The 20,232-nt window shown below is 46.9% G+C and overlaps 1 protein-coding gene across 1 annotated transcript; it reads right to left on the bottom strand.

Annotated features, from left to right (window-relative positions):
* Positions 1–13,567: 13,567 nt before the first annotated feature.
* On the bottom strand, positions 13,568–14,575 carry LOC115401490 (NADH dehydrogenase [ubiquinone] 1 subunit C1, mitochondrial-like). The gene is made up of 2 exons (XM_030109747.1): positions 14,435–14,575; positions 13,568–14,100 (listed from the first exon to the last, which is right to left on the bottom strand). The coding sequence occupies exons 1-2, from the start codon at positions 14,558–14,560 to the stop codon at positions 14,041–14,043; spliced, it is 186 nt and encodes a 61-aa protein (XP_029965607.1). The 5' UTR covers positions 14,561–14,575; the 3' UTR covers positions 13,568–14,040.
* Between the last annotated feature and the right edge of the window lie 5,657 nt (positions 14,576–20,232).

The raw sequence follows: 20,232 nt of genomic DNA on the forward strand, positions 1-20,232 counted from the left end.
ATTGAAATGAATTGAAAATTATGCTTGCTCTGTTTCGGGGTTCTTGCTGCCGCTCTCCCTCCCTCGTGCTCCTCCAAGTCGGCACTTGGAAAAGCAGGGAGGAGTGCTCTCCCTGCCTCAGGCTTTACCCACAGGCGTGGGGAAGGGGAGGGAGGTCTCAGAACAGAGCCACACCGCCAAGTTCAATTTGCTGCTTAAAGCTTTGTAATTCCATAGGTCATCTTTTACTTAAGGCAATGTTATTGTCATGTTATCCTAATGCAGCAGTTGTATCTAATGTTGTTGTAATGCAATAATTGTTATTCCAAATTTTCATGCTTTCTGGATTGTAATAAATTTTTGACTAAGTGATCCTGGCAGAACTGGTGTCCATGAAGGAGCAGCGGATTGCCCCTGTAGTCCTGGATTGTGGACTACCTGACTGAAGTCAGGTGGATGCTCCCTTGAGTGCTGGATTGTGGACTAGCTGACTTGCTGGTCACAGTAGGTGCACCTGGAGGACGGTGTGTCAGGGAAAGTGATCAGCCCCACAGGGGCCCCTCAGGGTACAGTCTGGGGTCCGTCAGGGAGCCGTCCTCTTTCTTTTTTCTTCACCCTCTCCACAACAGACTTCAGTTGCTGCTCTGAAACGCCTCCAGAAGTCCTCTGATGCCTCTGCAGTAGGTGGATGTATCAGCAGGTGACAAGACTGAGGCCAGGGTCATGGAGGATAACTACATCACCTGGTGTGAGTAGAGCTATCTGCAGCTGAATGTGGTAAAGACCAAGGAGGAACCTGGTGTCTGTATTCCCTGTCTCCATTGAGAGGGCCAGTGTGGACTACATACATCTGGGGGTCGACACAGACAAACTGGACTGGGATAAGAACAGTGAATACATCTACAGGAAGGGCTAAAACAATCTTTTTTTTTGAGAAAACTGAGGTCCTATAACATTTCTTGCACTATGCTGAACGTCTACAAGTCTGTGGTGTAAAGATCTATCTTTGATGCTGTCTAATGCTGGGACAGCAGGTGGAGACGCCAAACGTTTGAAACTCATCAAAAAGTCCAGGGACATGGTAGACTGAAAACTTGGTACTGGTGGTTTCAGACAGGTGTCTGTGGCAGTCCTCAGTCATGTCCTGGAGGTCCAACCCGAGCACCGTCTCATTCCACCATGATGTCCTGGACCTCTAACCTGATTGGTGTCATTCAGTGGTCCACAATGAATATAGACTTAATATCACTTGATCATGTTCTGACTTGATATTTTACTTGACTCCATGTCTTGGTTTTTGTGTGGAGCAAAGCTTCCAGTAATTTTTCTGAACCAGCTTTACGGACAGGTTGATTGTACAGTCTACACATGCTCTTGCTTGCCAAGTTTGTCAGTCAATTGTTATGAAATCAAGAGCATTTTAACTTCTGCCCTTCTCTTTACAAGCTCATTTGAGATTGCGCCGTGATGTTGTCTTAAACATGAAGCACCGTGAAATGTACATTTTGCAATTTGCACCATACAAATGAACTCTGCAAAATATGTTGCAGTGTCCCCACTTCTGTGTGAAGTGATGTGTTTTACTATCACTCAACCTCTGTCATACTCTATGTGATGTGCCATTTTGAAACGCAAAAACAAAAAAACACGAGATTTCAAATCCAAGCAATCTTTATTTCTGCAGGGCAGTGGACCACAGGAGAACCTTCTCCACATGGGCTGAACCAGCGAACGCAAGGGCCTCACATGTCACTGGGTTCGGTGGTCAGCTCCAACAAGGGCGTTGCCTCTGAGGACTCCACTTCCTCGCCACCCTCAGAGGGCTCCTCCACAGACTCCTCCTCGCCGCCCTCCAAGGGCTCCTCCACAGACTCCTCCTCCTCCTCGCCACCCTGCGGCGGCTCCTCCACAGACTCCTCCTCCTCCTCGCCACCGTCCGGCGGCTCCTCCACGGACTCCTCTGGGGACTCCTCCTCCTCGCCGCCGTCCGGCGGCTCCTCCACGGACTCCTCTGGGGACTCCTCCTCCTCGCCGCCCTCCGGCGGCTCCTCCACGGACTCCTCTGGGGACTCCTCCTCCTCACCGCCCTCCAGCGGCTCCTTCACGGACTCCTCTGGGGACTCCTCCTCCTCGCTGCCCTCCAGCGGCTCCTCATCGGACTCCTCCTCCTCCTCCTCGCTGTCCTCCAGCAGCTCCTCCACGGACTCCTCCTCCTCGCTGCCCTCCAAGGGCTCCTCCACAGACTCCTCCTCGCCACCCTCCGGCGGCTCCTCCATGGACTCCTCCTCCTTGCCACCCTCAGACTCTTCTAGGGACTCCTCCTCCTTGCCACCCTCAGACTCTTCTAGGGACTCCTCCTCCTTGCCACCCTCAGACTCTTCTAGGGACTCCTCCTCCTTGCCACCCTCAGACTCTTCTAGGCACTCCTCTTCATCACCACCCTCAGACTCCCCTTCTTTGCCACCCTCAGACTCCTCCTCACCAGACGGCGGTGTGGTCAGATTTACTGTCTCTGCAGGATCCTGGCAGGTGGCCACAGCGGTCAAGTTGGTCTGCAGTGCCTGGTTGAAGTAACGCAGCTTCAGCTGGTGAAAACTGGTTCCATTTGAAACCTGCAGACAAACCAAGACGGACAGTATCCACAGCTCAGCTGCAACTTAGTTTTTCAGGACTCTTCAGAAGCTTCAACGGCTTTGCGTTTTCAAAACCACATCTTAATGGCATACTGAACAACAGACAATCCTCATTGTTTATGCAAGGGCAAAATGTCCAAATGTCCCCAACTCTTAATATGTGAAGAGTCATTTCCCTCAGAGCCGGGGAAACAGCTACTGGAGACACACCGTTCAGGAAGTGACCCTTTCACTTTGCACAATGATGGCAATGCTATATAGTTACCCCTTTATTTCAATATAGACCAAACCCTCTCCTTCCACCAGCACACTCGTCATCTCAACTTTCCTCTACACCAAGAATGTCAACTCAGTTTAAATAGCCACACCCTGAATAACCAACAACCCTTCCACCACCCCAAGGATACACCTGAACCACTCATCCCCTCCCATCTGAGTCACTGCATCAGGCTCCTCAGGGGCTCAACAAAAACCCAACCCAGAAATCTGTTGCTCCACCTCTCAACTGGGACAACTAATAAAACATTGGCTTTAGGGGAGCTCAAAGTTGCTTTGCTGACAGTAGCCTTATTCATTCACTCCATACTTGATAGTTTTAAGTTAACTATGTATCCACAGCTGCTCTGGGGTAGACTGACTGAAGCAAGGCTGCTAAACTGCACCATCAGCCCCTCTCACCACCAACCACCCACTGCTGAACTTCTTGAGATCTGACAGATCATCCATCAGCAAGGCGGTGTGACCCTTACCTATCCTCCTGGGTTCCCATCTTGAACACACTTCAACATCTTTCATACCACCCATCCCAGATTTACCCAGGATTCCACAGGGCAGCCGCTGTAAGGGAGCTTCAGGAGCAGCCATGGGCCGACGGTCCGAACAGAAGCCTCACATTCATCCAGCAGTGCCGACACATTCCTCCCGTCTGCAGAGACACAGTGAAGACCATTGAGGTTTGTGCTGGCTGGGTTCAGAGCTACAGTAAAGACATGAGAGGGTTAAAGTGACTGCAGGGCTGACACGCTGCAACAACACTCAGCCGTCCCAGCATTGTGGACGTGGAGCGGCCAATCGGACACTTCACTACATGTGTGGACCGCCGGCTTCACGTCAGCTTCTCACATTCAAACTCACCTTCCAGACGCAGCTCAGAGTGTCGCCCCGGCCGCACATGAACACACAGTTTGTTCAGGCTGCAGCCGAACTGTGGCCGTCCTGAATCCGACACGTCTGCACCGCCTGACACTGGAAGAGCAGGAAGAGCACCAAGAGTCACCACCTCCACCACCCGAGTCCCTGACGGTCCAGCTCCAAAGCTCCACTGCTCTACATATCGGAGACTATATTTGCTGGATGGCCAAAGAGAATGATGAGTAGCAACTATTCCATTACCATTGTTTTTGGAGCCAGATCAAACATTCCTGCTGGCTGAAGCATGCATTTTCTCCCTCTTACATTTCTATATTTTTGTATTTTAACATGCAGGTGAAGATTCCAAGCCATGTCTTTCAGTTTAAGCTTTGACATCAGATTTTACCATCTGACGGGTTTTCATTCACAAGAAAGACAACTCTTTAGTATATAGATCAAAGCTATTAGAGCTCAATACTCTGCTTCAGATTGAAATTATGTAACGCTACATTCGAGAGGTGAAGAAATGTCTGAAAATTTCTCCACAAACAAAACCACCATGAGGTAGAACAGGATTTGAAAGTGCAAAGGACATCTTCAGTCACTCTGATGCGAGCAGCGAATTAAATACCGCTGGACTGTTCGGAGTCACTGCTTTTTCACAGCACTTGTATTTTAACCAATCTTCACAGTCTTGAACTCCGTGAACCGACAGCCGATGCATAGAGGACTGTATTTGTCAGCCATTTATTCAAGTGTGCAGTGAAGACAGTGGAAATCATTATTGTACATAAACAGTAAATAAGTGGATTGGACAGATCTTAGACAGGATGATCAGAACAGTGACCTCTCAACACTCATCTTTTCTTGGACTCTCATTCACTTCCTGTTGACACTCAGCTTCATTCGTACCTTCCATGAAGTTCCACACCGGCACTGGGAGGAATCCTGTCCCGCTGTCGGTCTCCTCCAGCGGTGCACAGTCTGAGAACAGCCCGTCCAAACCGGCCACAGCTCCATCTGCCTCCCAGCCTGGCTCCTCAGCCGAGCTGAGCCGGGCTACAACCACCAAACAGAGCCAGACCCAGGCCGGCGTCGTCCCTGAAGGAAGATCCTCCATTCTGTGATCCGCCGTGTTTCTGTCTGTCTGCCGAGAACGACCACAGAGTGACTGAGACCGGCTGGAAGCCGCCCACATAGCTGAGGCTGAAGAAAGCTCCCACACACCTGGAGCTGCTGGTGATTGGATGATTAGAAGTGGGGGAACTCTGCTGCTGTGTGAGGAGCAGTGTGTCCTTCTTCTTCTTTGGAATAATGGCGGGTGGCGACCAGCAACTTAGGTGCATACCGCCACCTACTGTATCTCTTGGTGAATGTACTTCAGGTTACATTCTATTCACGGTATTCGCAAATAAATAAATAAATAAATAAATAAATAAATAAATAAATAAATAAATAAATAAATAAATAAATAAATAAATGAATGAATGAATAAATAACTAGAATTTGGCAATCAGAGAGTGCAGACCTCCGCCACAGATCAAATCAGTGACCGGCTGGAAGCCGCCCACACAGCTGAGGCTGAAGAAAGCTCCACACACCTGGAGCTGCTGGTGATTGGAGGTGAGGGAACTCTGCTGCTGTGAGGAGCCGTGTGAACACACTGAATCACTATTAAACCATTCCGAACATTCTTAAAAAAAAATTTCATTAAAAAATACTATTTTCCTCCGTCCGCCTAATCTGAACTTGCATAAAAGTGAGAGGATCACGGCCTGAATCAAGGACAATATAACGACTAGCATCAGGTCCAGGGTCAAGATCAGTATGAATGCAAAGTACTTATATCAATATACTTTCAATACATTAAAATTATAAATCATGTTTAAAAAAAACAGCATGACTCCCACTGGAACCATGATCTGAATTGATGTGCCTTTTGTGCCGTTCGTTTGAAAGCAACAGTCAAGCAAGAGCAAGAGTCTGAAGGGTCTGAAGGGTCTGCTCTTGGTGAGTTTCAAACATGAAAAGACGTTTTCGTTTGTCTTTGCATGTAGAGAAGCTAGAGCTAAAGAGCTAAAGCTAACCCTTAGAGAAGCTAACACATGATGTATTTGTTTTGAAGCGCTGATTGGTTTTCTCTTCCAGCTTTCAGAATTAGCCCCAGAAAATCTTTTATTTCACACAAAATGACTTTTCCTTAGCGCCAAAAATAAACTATTACCATGTTAATGCCAACGCTAGGGTTTGGACAAGCTAAAGAGCATGATACAGCCCCTTTAAGAAAAACAATGTGCCAGTCTGAATTACACAGTCTTGCCAACTTTACAGTTTTCCAACGATGTGGGATGTGTCGAGGTCGGGATAAGAGGTGAATCCACCTGTAACCTTCCAGGTGGACTGAGATTTAGAAAGGGGAAAGCAGCCGTGCTTGGAGGCATGGTTATGTAAATCAGATGAATTTTTGGTTCATGAAATTTTCTGCTTTTGGATGCATGTAAACTTTTAGTATGGATTTTATTAACGAGGACCCAGATACCCCACTGGGATCATAAAACTAACAAAGAAGAGAAAGAAACTGGAGAAATTACTGTAAAACAAGAACACTCCTCACCATGCATGGAGGGTTTTACCCCAAGTTCAGCATTCTAACATATTACAGCAGATGTATGATTTCACATCACAGAGGACGTCTTAACACCTTCAGCAGCAGAGCACAGTACAGGAAGTGCTGAATATGTTCTCTTTTCAGCTCTGAATAGTTTTTTCAGAATGTTCCTGGTTTCAAAGTGATTCCGTGTGTTCACACTGCTCCTTTAGTAAGGCGTGTTATATGATTTTCACGAAGAAAAGGAATATTTGGAATATTAATCTGAAAATGTATGGACAAAATATTGAAGGAGTTAAAGAATTCAAGAATCTTGGACTGTGGTTTGATGAAAAGTTCCTTTGGAAAACTCACGTAAGATAGAGAAAAAATGTGAAAAGGTGCTAAATCTCATGAGTTCAATATTAAGCTATGATTGGGGAGCAGACAGACAGTCACTGCTAAGTATCTGCGGAGCAACGATTCGGTCCAGTTTTGATTATGGCTGCATTACGTATGGTGCAGCAGCTGGTAGTACTCTGACTAAGCTAGACAGGATCCAGTATAGAGCTCTCAGGATCAGCACTGGAGCAATGAGAACGACCCCCATAAACACATGCTGGTGGAGGGAGGAGAGACTCCACTGAGCTCACGAAGGAACAAATTATCTCTAGTTTTGTGGGTGAAGCTAAAAGGTTCAGGAGCAGAGCAGCCAGCAAATAGTGTGTTGAATAACTGCTGGGAGTATTTATAAACTCAAAAATGTAGAGGCTTTGGGTGGACTATAGATGCTGTAGTCAGCAAGTATGGGCTCAATGAACTGGAGGTTGGTCCAGCACAAGTCTGGGGCTCAGTCCCCCCTTGGATTCTGCCTTGTCCAAACATAAATGTCAATGTAACTAAAAGAAGGAAATACTGGAGTGGGGTTAATGGTGCATCTTTAGTAGAAGAGTATGCAAATAAGAATTATTATAGTTTCCTATATATATATATATATGTATATATATATACATATATATATATGTATATACTGTATATGTATATATACGGATGGATCAAAAGATTTAGCTACAGGACGTGTCGGGGGAGATGTATATATTCCTGAGTTTAGTATTATAATTAGAAAGAGATCATCTAATAACTTATAAGTATTCACAGCAGAGATAACTGCTATCATTCTTGCTCTGCAATGGGTTGAGGAGGTCCGGCCTGACCGAGTGGTCATCTGTTCAGATTCAGCAGCAGCTATGGAAAGTCTTACTGCCAGGGAGACTTGTAGGGACGATCTGTTGCTGGAGATTCACACTGCGCTCCTCAGGTTGCAGAGACCTGGTTTGGTCATTTCTTTTTGTTGGGTTCCACCACATATAGGAATAGCAGGTAATGAAATGGCAGATGAAACAGCTAAAAGGCTCTTAAATTAACTGATGATAATGTTATTAGAATCCCATTGGGTAAAAATGAAGCAAAATCAATGATAACAGCAGCAGAACAATGAGCATGGCAAACCATTTGGGACAAGGACAGGAAAGGAAGACATTTTTCAGAATCCAAAGCTCGGTAAGAGTGGAAGACTCAGGAAGGAGGAGGTGGTTTATTCATGGCTAAGATTGGGTCACACGGGGCTGAAGAAAACTTTGTATTTAGGAGGTAAAGTGGACTCGGATCAGTGCGACTTGTGTAATGTTCAAGAAAGTGTGGAACATGTACTGATGGCGTGCAAAAAGTATGAATCTCAGAGAAGAGTTTTAAAGGACAGGCTGTACGAATTAGAAAGGGGATGAAGTTTACAAGGTGTGTTAGGTAGAGGTAATCATAAAGGCGTCAGGGCACTGATGGGGTTTTTAAAAGGAACAGGTCTGTTTTACAAAGTTTTAAGGTTCTGGTTCTGGTTCTAATATTTACCTCCGCCAGGATGTTATGTAATCATGTCGGTTTGTTGGTTGATTGGTTTGTTGGTTGGTTTGTTAGCAACATTACGGAAAAAGTTATGGACGGATTGCAATGAAACTTTGTGGAAAGGTGGGTCTTGGGCTAACTTAGAATCCATTAAATTTTGGTGATGATCCAGATCACTGTCTGGATCCAGGAATTGTTTAAAGGATTCTTTATCATTGAGCGATAGGGCAGTCTTTCACATAGTTGGGCAGGCCTGCCATCCCTCCATACTGTGGTTCTCCCCAAGATTTCTTCTTCTCCCTCTGGGTTTTTGGAGTTTTTTCTTGCCGGATGTGAGGGTCTAAGGCGGTGGTTGCTTCGTTTTGTCTCGTTACTGTGAATTTGACATATTAACATTATGCTTATTCACTGTTTTTATTTTTACCGACCAATGTAACATTTTGAAGCCCTCTGAGGCAACTGTTGTAGTGATACTGGGCTATACAAAAATACATTGATTGATTGATTGATTGACGTCAGCCTTTGTTTACGTTTGAGAAGTCTCGTGGATGCGGGGCTCAAACTGCACTTAACCAGGAGGCGCAGGGCTTTCTGGGAAATGTAGTTTTTGATTGATTTCAGCTGTCTTTGTTATTTAGATGTTGCAAGCTTTCTTTGCTTGAATAATGATTACATTCAAGTAATTGTATTGTGATGGTTTATTTTTTAATGTATTTCAGGTTTATGACCGGTGGTCATTTTGGGTGAATAAACAAAAACAAATGACAAACACGAGTCATAATATGGTGTGCATCCTGTTATATATGGTGTTCTTATTGTTGTTGGTCACTGATTTGACCTGTGGCGGAGGTCTGAGTGCCAAATTCTATTTATTTATTTATTTATTTATTTATCTATCTATTTATTTATTTATTCATTTTTTTTGCAAATACCGTGATTAGAATGTAACCTGAAGTACATTCACCAAGAGATACAGTAGGTGGCGGTATGCACCTAAGTTGCTGGTCGCCACCCGCCATTATTCCAAAGAAGAAGAAGAAGAACACACTGCTCCTCACACAGCAGCAGAGTTCCCTCACCTCCAATCACCAGCAGCTCCAGGTGTGTGGGAGCTTTCTTCAGCCTCAGCTGTGTGGGCGGCTTCCAGCCGGTCTCAGTCACTCTGTGGTCGTTCTCGGCAGACAGACAGAAACACGGCGGATCACAGAATGGAGGATCTTCCTTCAGGGACGGCGCCGGCCTGGGTCTGGCTCTGTTTGGTGGTTGTAGCCCGGCTCAGCTCGGCTGAGGAGCCAGGCTGGGAGGCAGATGGAGCTGTGGCCGGTTTGGACGGGCTGTTCTCAGACTGTGCACCGCTGGAGGAGACCGGCAGCGGGACAGGATTCCTCCCGGTGCCGCTGTGGAACTTCATGGAAGGTACAAATGAAGCTGACTGTCAACAGGAAGTGAATGAGAGTCCAAGAAAAGATGAGTGTTGAGAGGTCACTGTTCTGATCATCCTGTCTAAGATCTGTCCAATCCACTTATTTACTGTTTATGTACAATAATGATTTCCACTGTCTTCACTGCGCACTTGAATAAATGGCTGACAAATACAGTCCTCTATGCATCGGCTGTCGGTTCACGGAGTTCAAGACTGTGAAGATTGGTTAAAATACAAGTGCTGTGAAAAAGCAGTGACTCCGAACAGTCCAGCGGTATTTAATTCACTGCTAGCATCAGAGTGACTGAAGATGTCCTTTGCACTTTCAAATCCTGTTCTACCTCATGGTGGTTTTGTTTGTGGAGAAATTTTCAGACATTTCTTCACCTCTCGAATGTAGCGTTACATAATTTCAATCTGAAGCAGAGTATTGAGCTCTAATAGCTTTGATCTATATACTAAAGAGTTGTCTTTCTTGTGAATGGTCCACACATGTAGTGAAGTGTCCGATTGGCCGCTCCACGTCCACAATGCTGGGACGGCTGAGTGTTGTTGCAGCGTGTCGGCCCTGCAGTCACTTTAACCCTCTCATGTCTTTACTGTAGCTCTGAACCCAGCCAGCACAAACCTGATTGGTCTTCACTGTGTCTCTGCAGACGGGAGGAATGTGTCGGCACTGCCGGATGAATGTGAGGCTTCTGTTCGGACCGTCGGCCCATGGCTGCTCCTGAAGCTCCCTTACAGCGGCTGCCCTGTGGAATCCTGGGTAAAACACTCTTTTGTATTCAAGGGTAATCATGACAATGAAAATCGTTGACTCGGCATCGCATTCATGATGGTAATAAAAACAATCATACATGAGACTTGTATGAAACTTCTTCAGAGCCTTGATGCTCATGCTTGGCTGGTGGAGCAGGTGCTTTTCAGGCAAATGCAGTGGGTTCAAGATGGGGCTTTCAGTGGTCTGAAGGATGTTGAGGGGTTCTGTGCAAGATGGGAGCTCTATAGATCAGGCCGATATAGTCCCAGCTGACAGGTGGGGCAGCAGATTTTAGTGGTGTTTTTGGGTCATGGCGGTGCTCGTTTCAGTAACAAAGATGGGACTGGGTCAGAGCCTGTCCTGGGGTGGAGGAAAGGGTGTAGGCTGTTTAGGGTGTGGGTGTGTAAAGTTTAATTGACGTTCCTGGTGTCAAAGAAATAGTGACGATTGTTATGGTCAAAGGAGAGGGTTTGGTCAACAATGAAGCAAAGTGCAATTATGAAAGCAGGGGACATTGCCATAACGGTGTTGGCACAAATGGAATGATTTGTGTACAAGGTGGCTATTACTCCTGCAGAGTACTCCTCATCATTGGGACCTTGACATTTTTAGGTGCATCAACAATGTGGACTGTGTTTTGAGCATGCTGACCTGCTTAAGCCTCTGGGAGAAATGGGTTGCAGCTGACCTGTGGATACTGTCCATTGTCTTTGTCTGCAGGTCTCAAATGAAACCAGTTTTCACCAGCTGAAGCTGCGTTACTTCGACCAGGTGCTGCAGACCAACTTGACCGCTGTGGCCACCTGCCAGGATCCTGCAGAGACGATAAATCTGACCACACCGCCGTCTGGTGAGGAGGAGTCTGAGGATGGAAAAGAAAGGGAGTCCCTGGAGGAATCCGAGGGTGGTGACGAAGAGGAGTCTCTAGAAGAGTCTGAGGGTGGTGAGGAAGAGGAGTCCCTAGAGGAGGAGGAGGAGGAGGAGGAGGAGGAGGAGGAAGAGGAGGAGTCCCCAGAGGACTCTGAGGGTGACTGGGAAGAGGAGTTCCTAGAGGAGAGAGAGGAGTCCCTGGAGGAGGAGGAGGAGGAGGAGGAGGAGGAGTCCCCAGAGGAATCTGAGGGGGGTGAGGAAGAGGAATCCCTAGAGGAGGATGTGGTAGCCAGGTTAACTTTCTGTGGGTACCAGCTCACATGGGAATTAGCGGTAATGAGAAGGTTGATAAAATGGCAAAGTTAGCTTTAAGTAAAAGATCTATAGACATGAGCATCAATAGTAGCAAGTCTGAGGCAAAGAGTGTTGTGTGGGGAAAGATCAATAAGGAGTGGAAGAAGCGATGGGATGCTGGGGCTAAGGGAAGGCATCTGCACCACATTAAGAAGTATGTGAATGGTTTCAGGGCTCAGAGAGGTAGCAGAAGGGATGAAGTGGTCATTACAAGGCTGCGACTTGGGCATTGTGCTTTGAACAAAACGCTGCAAATGATGGGGAAACACGGGACAGGGCTGTGTGAGGTGTGTCAGGAGGAGGCTGAGGTGTTGCTGAGGTGTGGAGGCTACAGTGTGGAGCGGGAAGCCTTGAGGAGCAGGCTGGAGAGAAGAGAGGTGAAGGTGTTCTCTCTTAGGAGCATACTGGGCTGTGGAAGTGGAGGTCAGGTGGGGGAACTGGTATCCTTTTTAAAGGAGACTGGGGTTTATAGTAGGGTGTAGTTTTGATTAATTTTTTTTTTTTTTAACTAGATTGTGAGCCTAGTCTGACCCATACTCCGGTACGGTAGGTGGCGGTAATGCTCCTAAGTTGGTTGCCAACCGCCGTAAAACTCTACAAAGAAGAAGAAGAAAGGTTCACAAAACGACCATGAAAAGCTCCCACGTCACGTGGAAACTTCATCTTTCTAAAATGTGTTACGCTGTCAGTGCTGTAGCCCACTGCAGGCCAGTTTTTAAGTTTGCGTTTTTTTTTTGTTTTTTTTTTTACAAATAATTCAGGATTCAGTAAATGAAAATCAAACCATCTTTTCTTGTTCTTCCAGCTGATGCTAAATATTTCTGAGCAGTTTGTGAAACACTGATTCTTTATACCACTTCTCAGTGAATGTCTTCAGCTCCTCACATCATTCTCTTCACTTCCACGTGTTAAATGATCAGACTGATTACAAATTCAGTTTATTCAGCCATGTCACAGCAGTCAGCACAAAGAAAAACACTCTCCTTTACGATTTTCAAAATAAAATCATGATGAGTTAAGAACGAGTACAGCGTTTCCTGCCGTTGGAGGCTGTGGCACTGATCGGCCTGCATACACCCCGGTGACTGGAGGAAGGTCAAATCCAACATGGAGCAGATTTAGTTTTCACTCTTCATCCTGGAAACCTCAAGCATTTCATCAGTCCAGGGCCACGCTCTCTGTCCAGGGATCAGTCCTCCGTCCCCACAAACCAGATCAGAATAAACCCCGGGATGAAGACATGAAGACACCGGGATGAAGACATGAAGACACCGGGATGAAGACATGAAGACACCGGGATGAAGACATGAAGACACCGGGATGAAGACATGAAGACACCGGGATGAAGACATGAAGACACCGGGATGAAGACATGAAGACACCGGGATGAAGACATGAAGACACCGGGGCTGAAAGTGACTCTGAACACTTTAGTCTCACTTCATCTCATTTCTGGAGGAAAACAGTCTGCAGTTTGAGAGAACATTTTATTTGTTGAAAAGTGTGTGTGTGTGTGTGTGTGTGTGTGTGTGTGTGTGTGTGTGTGTCAGTTTGATTTTGGTCAACAAACCTTGACCTGCCTGGATGTGATTTAAAGAGTTTATTGATGAACAAATAAGAGAGTTGTGTAAAAATAAACGGTTTGATCCATAAACAGAGAGTTCTTTAACATTACAGATCCAGATAATTTATTCCCTCCAAAATAAAAGTGATTATAATTATTGATCAATGACTTTCAGCTTTACGAACTGAAGTTTTAAACAAACAGTCAAAGTCAACAGATTAGATGTAAAACTGAAAAACCAGCCCGAGTTCAGACTTGTTCAGTATTTTCTATCTGATAATTGATCAATCTTCTTCTGAGGACTGTCCTGCTCTCTGGACTGTTAGGCTGGTGCGCCCCCTAGCGTTCACTTCAGGAATAACAGCTGTTTATTTCTGTGTAAATAAAAGCTCCACTTCTCTGAAATAGTGTGAATAAAAGTGTGTGTCTCTTCACAGATCCTCCGTCCTCCCAGCAGCAGGCTGACCAGACAGGATCGTTACGCCGCTCTGTCTCTTCGTCTCCAGGCTTCCTGCTGATTCCTTTCACGCTCTCGGGTGTTGGTTTAGTCTTCAGAGGATCAGTAGAATCAAGTGTGGAGTGAAGTGAGGCTGCTGCTCACCTAAATCAACCTGAGTGGGCTATCGCTAATGCTAATGCTAATGCTAATCAGAACAAATCCACTGAGAACTCATCAAACAGCGACGCTTTATTTTCAGTACAGTTCTCACACTCATCCTCCAGCGTGCATCCAACACCGCTTCTTAAATACGACACACTGACAGCTCTCTGGAGGGACGTCCTGCTGCCCGCCTCCGTCCACAGGACGTCCCCCGGCCGGCTGCATGTTCTCCCTGCTCCTCACTCCAGGCCGTTCCTCGCTTTGTACTCGCGCACGTCCGAGCTGTGCTGCTTGAAGAGCTGCGGGAGGAAGAGGAGGAAGAGGAGGAGGAAGAGGAAGACGAGGAGGAGGAAGAGGAAGATGAGGAGGAGGAAGAGGAGGAAGAGGAAGACGAGGAGGAGGAGGAGGAAGAGGAAGACGAGGAGGAGGAGGAGGAGGAGGAAGAGGAGTTAGAGCAGCACACACTGATATGGAATTGTTACGGCTGTGAGCTCCGTTGTGTCAAACGACACCCGAAACTCAACGAAGGTTTTGTGTTGTCACCTGAAATCATGGTAGTGTCGACGTTAAACACTCTTCAGAGAAAAGGGAAGGTGTGTGTGTGTCAGGTGTGTGTCGGGTGTGTGTGCTCACCAGAGCCCAGAGGAAGGCCGACGCCCCGAAGGCCAGGCCCACTCGCAGCCAGTTGGGTCTGCTGGTGTCGGGTTTGGAGCTGGTGAACACGGACCTGGATCCTGCTGAGTCAGCAAACAGAACCATCAGTCAGGAACCCTGGACCTGGTGTCTCCAGAGGAACCGAGTCCCACCGCACACTCCAGCTGAGGCTCAGAGGAAAGGAGTGACTGCTGCAGTAGGATCAGTGTGTGTGTGTGTGTGTGTGTGTGTGTGTGTGTGTGTGTGTGTGTGTGTGTGTGTGTGTGTGTGTGTCGCTGCTCCTTCATGTCACATGGAAACAAGCATCCTTCAGTTCCTGGTGTCTGGATTCATCTGACAGCTGTGAGATCTTATTTACTGTGAGGTGTGATAATTCTCTTCACTGCAGGGAGGAAACCCAGATTCACTGCAGAGAAACACTGAACATCACACCCACAGCACTGATGGAGGCTTATTATGAACCTGAACTAAACTCCAGTAACATTGTCTAAAGAACACCACAGGGTTTGATAAACAAGAAATGAATAGAAAGATAATCAACATGTACTATTTATTATTCAGTTGATTTCCAGGTGTGCATGAGCACACAGGTGGAGAGTGTTAAGAATCAGACACATATGAACACTTTCATTTAAAGGTTGTATAGAAGATCTTTATTACTAACAAAAATGAATTAAAGCTAAAAAATGGCGTTACTAAGCTGCAGCAGCCTTGTTTTTATGGTGATCAAAAAAATCATAAACAATCAACTCTGGAGGTTGTAAAACCAACATTACTTTAGCCAGTCAATAAGGAGGTAGCCTCGTTATCTATTGGTTTTCTAACGTGTCAATCAACCTCTCTACATTTGTAGCGTAGCTGTCATGCTCCTACTGTCCCCCCCTCCCCCACGCGCTCCCCCCATGCTAGGCTCTGCTGCTGCTATCAACACCTTTTCACCTGTAGACTTGAGACAGTTTTTCTTAATCATAGCTGCAACGTGCTGCCATTTGGCGAAAATGTATGTTTAATCTTAAAACAAGACTTCTATGAAACAGTCCGGAGAGTGGGGGGGGGGGGGGGGGGGGGGGGGGTTTGTTTAGCCTGCATGCTGCAGCCACACAGACCAGCTGTGAACTCCAGCGTCTGCTCCAGTCCTGCAGCTCCACTCAAACCTCCCCGTCCTCCTCTGATCCACCGAGACCAGGGACGGCTCAGGGACAGGGTTTGGCGCAAGTGCAGGATTTTACTCAGATTCGCTGTTTTGTATTGTTCAAAAGGACACGTTGGAAGCTTTGTGTTAGCGCTGTGATGCTAAGTTGCTACATGCTACTTTCTGCGTCAGGAGGAGGCGTTCCTCCGTAGAGAGCAGGGAGGAGGGGTGTGGGTCACGCATGACAGCATTTCAAAAAGGACTAACTGTCACTGGATTTCTCTCTCCATGGAAAATCCTCTATACAACCTTTAATGCAGGAACATATCAAAGCTTCTGGAGTGAAACATCTACTTTACTTGGCTGGTTCCATTCCCAACAGGCTGTCGTTAACGCTCTGTCTTCCTCCAACACAAACATCACACACTTCTGCACTGCTGTACTCCACACTACGGCTGCCTGTGAGGCACAAACCTTCATACATTACATCTTTACTTTTCTTCACAAAGCCTTTTCTCTTGCTCTCTGATGCTGCTTTTTTGTCAGCTGCCTGCACACCTAAACTCTTCCACCTAGACTCAGCCGTGTGGTGGACATTGAAGTTTTCCTTTCAACCTTCATCTCAGAAGCAACTGTGCCTTCGACAGACCAACTCCCTCCAGTGGCGCATTAGGATTCACCAACAGTACAGTACAGGGATCACCCAGGTGGAGCCAGTGCCACACTGCAGAGGGGGCGGGGACTTGTAGTGAGATCCTAGCCTATTGGCTATTTCACTTGCTAACAATTCACATTAAGGATCTGATCTGAGCTGTATTTGACTGCTGGCATAAAGGGACTGAATGAACGGCTTTAGCTTCCACAATAAAAAGGAAGTCTCACATTTTGAACCATTAAAATACGAAATAGAAGCATAGACCAACAAAGAGACTCAATTTGCTTCGTAAACGGCCAGATATTCTTATAAACAAAGTAAATCTGACATTAGACGCCGTGCAGTGACGGCCTGTAATGACACGGCTGATCAATCAGTGGCTTTAATCATGAGGAAAGCATAAAGTGTGGATTATGATAGATGTGCAGCACAGTTTGTGCTATTTCAGCACCATGGACAGCGCCATGGGTTTATCATTAACTTGTTCAAACCTGGGTTGACTAAAGGTCAAAAGTAAAGCAGACTAAACCAACAGGGTGGGAAACAAAGGATAGAAGGCTGGTGACGTTCAGCCATGATGGATACCATACAGTCTGAATATCCTGAACAATCAAGTCACACCTGATCCACCCTGACAGGACACGAGCACGGCTTCAAGCAACGTGTGGCCTGTTATCGTTTTATAGGTTAGGAGGAGGATTTTGAATTCTATTCTACATTTAACAGGAAGCCAGTGAAGAGAAGCTAATATTGGGGTGATATGATCTCTCCTACTGGTTCTTGGGAGAACTCTTGCTGCTGCACCGTATTGACTGAACTGTCACTGCAGCTCCTCCACTGCTCTCCTCTGCATGCTGCTGGACCCTTCTGGCTTCATGAACAGTGTGGTTAGTCTGTGTGGTGCTGAACTGGTGAAGATCCTAATCTATCAGAAACATCATTTAAATCCTTCAGAATGTCCTCTTCCTGTCCGACCTCATGCCTTCTCTTGACTAAGCCAACCTTCACTCAGCTGGCTCCTCTCAGTCTTGCTGGAACCTCCTGTCTGTCCTTTATTCTCACAGGTCAGTGATTTCTCCTCCACTCGCTCAGTTTTTGCTACCGGATGTTCCAAATCTGCCTCCAACACTGAGTGCATGAAATGCTTTGAATGACTTTGTATTCCAGTCTGCAGTGTCCAGTTTGTCCTTTATTCTTGGACTTTCTCCACTTCCCTTCCTCAGACTGGGTCTGCTGGTTCCATCTCTCTTCTGTTCCTCTCCATCTGTGTGAGCTGGTCTTCTCTCTCTCTCTGCCTCTGGCAGGACGTCTTTGTTCTGTTTAAAGCCACATCTCCTGCGACCTCGTCCTTTTTGATGAGACTTCATTGTGTTGACCTGAGCAGCTCTTATTTTGTTCACTGCTACTTCCTGTCAGGGCTTCAGCCTCACTGCATGTCACTACACTGGCTTTATCCACAGCTAACTCTGAGGACTCTGCTTCTTTCTGGGTCACCAGTTATTCCCCACTGTTCTGTCACGTACCAGTGACTCGTGCCACTCTCCACATTCAGTCCTTGGCCTCTTCTTTTAGAACCGTAACATACGCATCAGTGGATTCTAACTGTTTCTGGGCCCATAAGCAGAACATGTGTCGTATATAAGGTAACATGGTTCTACAGAGAGTCTCCTGAGTCTGGTTCTACTGGATCCTTCCTGTTTCTTTCCCAGTCTCCCTTAAACAGTTGTGTTTTCCCCAGCCAGTTCTTGGGACTGACTGCTGCCACAAAAATAAAGCTAAATTGAACTGTATGAATGCTGTGTTGACACTGAAAATGGAGTGAGTTTATGCTGTGCATCATGGGAATGACTTCAAACAAAGAAAACATGGGGCATGTAGAACACACACACACACGATCAGGTTTGGGACCCAGAAGCAGACTCGTACTTGAGTGATCAAAGTTCAAGAGTTTATTGATCAAACTAAAGTGAAGCTGTCCAGGTTTAACTTCACAAAAACACAAGAGGAACTCTGACAACAAGAAAATGATTATTGTGGTGTACATCAGGGCTCCTAAACTGTGGCTGACACTACATTTGAAGTGAATAGTGTCAGTACTTTGAATATACAACATCAATACATACATTTGTAAAGAATCAATGGAAGACATGAAGGCTGTGGCTCCGTCCACAGGAAAGGGGACTGTCCACGCTGTGCTCCCAGTCCTGTGTGTTCCAGAGCTGATCATCAGCTCAACAGTCCTGGATTTGAGTCCAGTGAGCAGAAAACACGCAGGACTGAGAAACACTGATGCAGAACATCAGAGGAGGGAAAGCAAACCGGGAACAATGCCACATTCATCTATTCCAGTGGTCGGCAACTGGCGGCCCGAACGATAATGTCTGGCCCGCAAGATGATTTTAAGAATCTGAGGCTCCTGCTTCACGGAGGCAGTAACACCGTCCATTAACCTGTCAGGACCAGCTCCTCCTAAACCGCCTTCAAAACAAACCCTCTGCGTCAGTTAACCTGAGCTGCAGCTCCACGCAGCACCGTGCTGCGTTCAGGGACACTTCGTAAAAGCATCCTGCTGCTAAACGTCTCAGTCAGCTGTTAGCTTAGCTGTTAGCCACCGACGAACGATTCCTTCATGCTCCAACATCAGTCGATGGGACGCATCTCAAGTTGAGATGCGTCCCATCGACACTGAGATTCTCAACTTCTGAGACGGTGGAAAGAAGATTTAAACGCTGAGCGTCTCGGACAGAACAGGAAAAGTTGTTACTGACGGACAGTTCAGTTCTGAAAGGAAGGAGCCTGATTGACCGTTAAACTCTCAGATTGACCATTAAACTGAGGGACGTTGGTGAAAAGCAGAACAAGTGTTCTTTTACAGCATTGATCAGAAATCCAGACGTCTTCCAGCAGTTCGACCTGGCGAGCCAGTCTTCACCAAGCTGGACCAGGAAAGAGTCTTGGTGACTCCAGCTACTGTGATAAAGGAATGTGTCGACAAAATCACGTGTCATTCCAAGGTCATTCCTCATCAACACACTCCGAGGAGCTGTGCTGACAAAACCACCATCCTCTCTGATCTGAGCTGTCGCTGCAGCCCCTCCCTCACACACTGCCAGCATGATCTGAGTGTGATCCGGGGCTGTAGGGGCTGCCACCTCAGAGTCGGTTTCTTCCGGTCCTGTGGAGGTCACGACCCCCACACACTCCATCAGAGACTCAGAGAGGGAATGGTGAAGGTTTTGACAGGCGAACTAGGAAGCGTCCCGTGGATCATGTAGGTACGCTGTGCTTGTCTGCTGGTTGAAGTGTCACTGTGCCCCTGCGGCCATGTGGGGGCGCTTGGGTCCTGTTTGGTGTTTTTCTGCCTTCTTGTTCTCCTGTCAAGTCACCTGCCCTCATGTTCTCCTGCCTCGTTACCGCCCTAATGTGTGGCACCTGTGTTCTCCCCCTCTTTAAGTCTTGCTCTCCTGGCGTGTCGTGTCGGCTCCTTGTGGGTCTGTCCGTGTGTCCTGGCCTGCACCAGCTGTCTTCCTGAGTTTCCTGAGTTCTTATGGAAATCAAGGACTTTTTGTACTCCTGGCTGCTTGCGCGTGGGTCCTTCCACCTCGCATCGTGACGTGAAGATGTTAATGAAAGGAGCAACGACACAGAAAACCTTCCCTCCGTCATTCTACACCGTCCTTATCTGTTCTGATCTTATCTGTCGGAATGTTATCAGCAGTTCAGTGGAAAGTCCGCCTGCCTCACCTTTGTTTATACTTTTTCCATTTTCCGCTGCATTGTTTACTTTCGCTTTGCTCCGTGGCGCTGATGATGTCATCAACGTGGGACACCATCAGTGCGGGAAAACGCAGCGACGTGGCTCGCCAGCAGGAGGTGAGACGCGGGTCTGCAGGCGGTGGGAAAGGCGTCTAAAAAGGCGATAGTTAGCGGGTCGCAGACACGGGTCGACCCGCTAGTTGCAGTGGGAGAGGGGTATTGGTCTCTGGTCAG

This window comes from Salarias fasciatus, chromosome 2, assembly GCF_902148845.1.
Source record: "Salarias fasciatus chromosome 2, fSalaFa1.1, whole genome shotgun sequence".
Taxonomy (NCBI): domain Eukaryota; kingdom Metazoa; phylum Chordata; class Actinopteri; order Blenniiformes; family Blenniidae; genus Salarias; species Salarias fasciatus.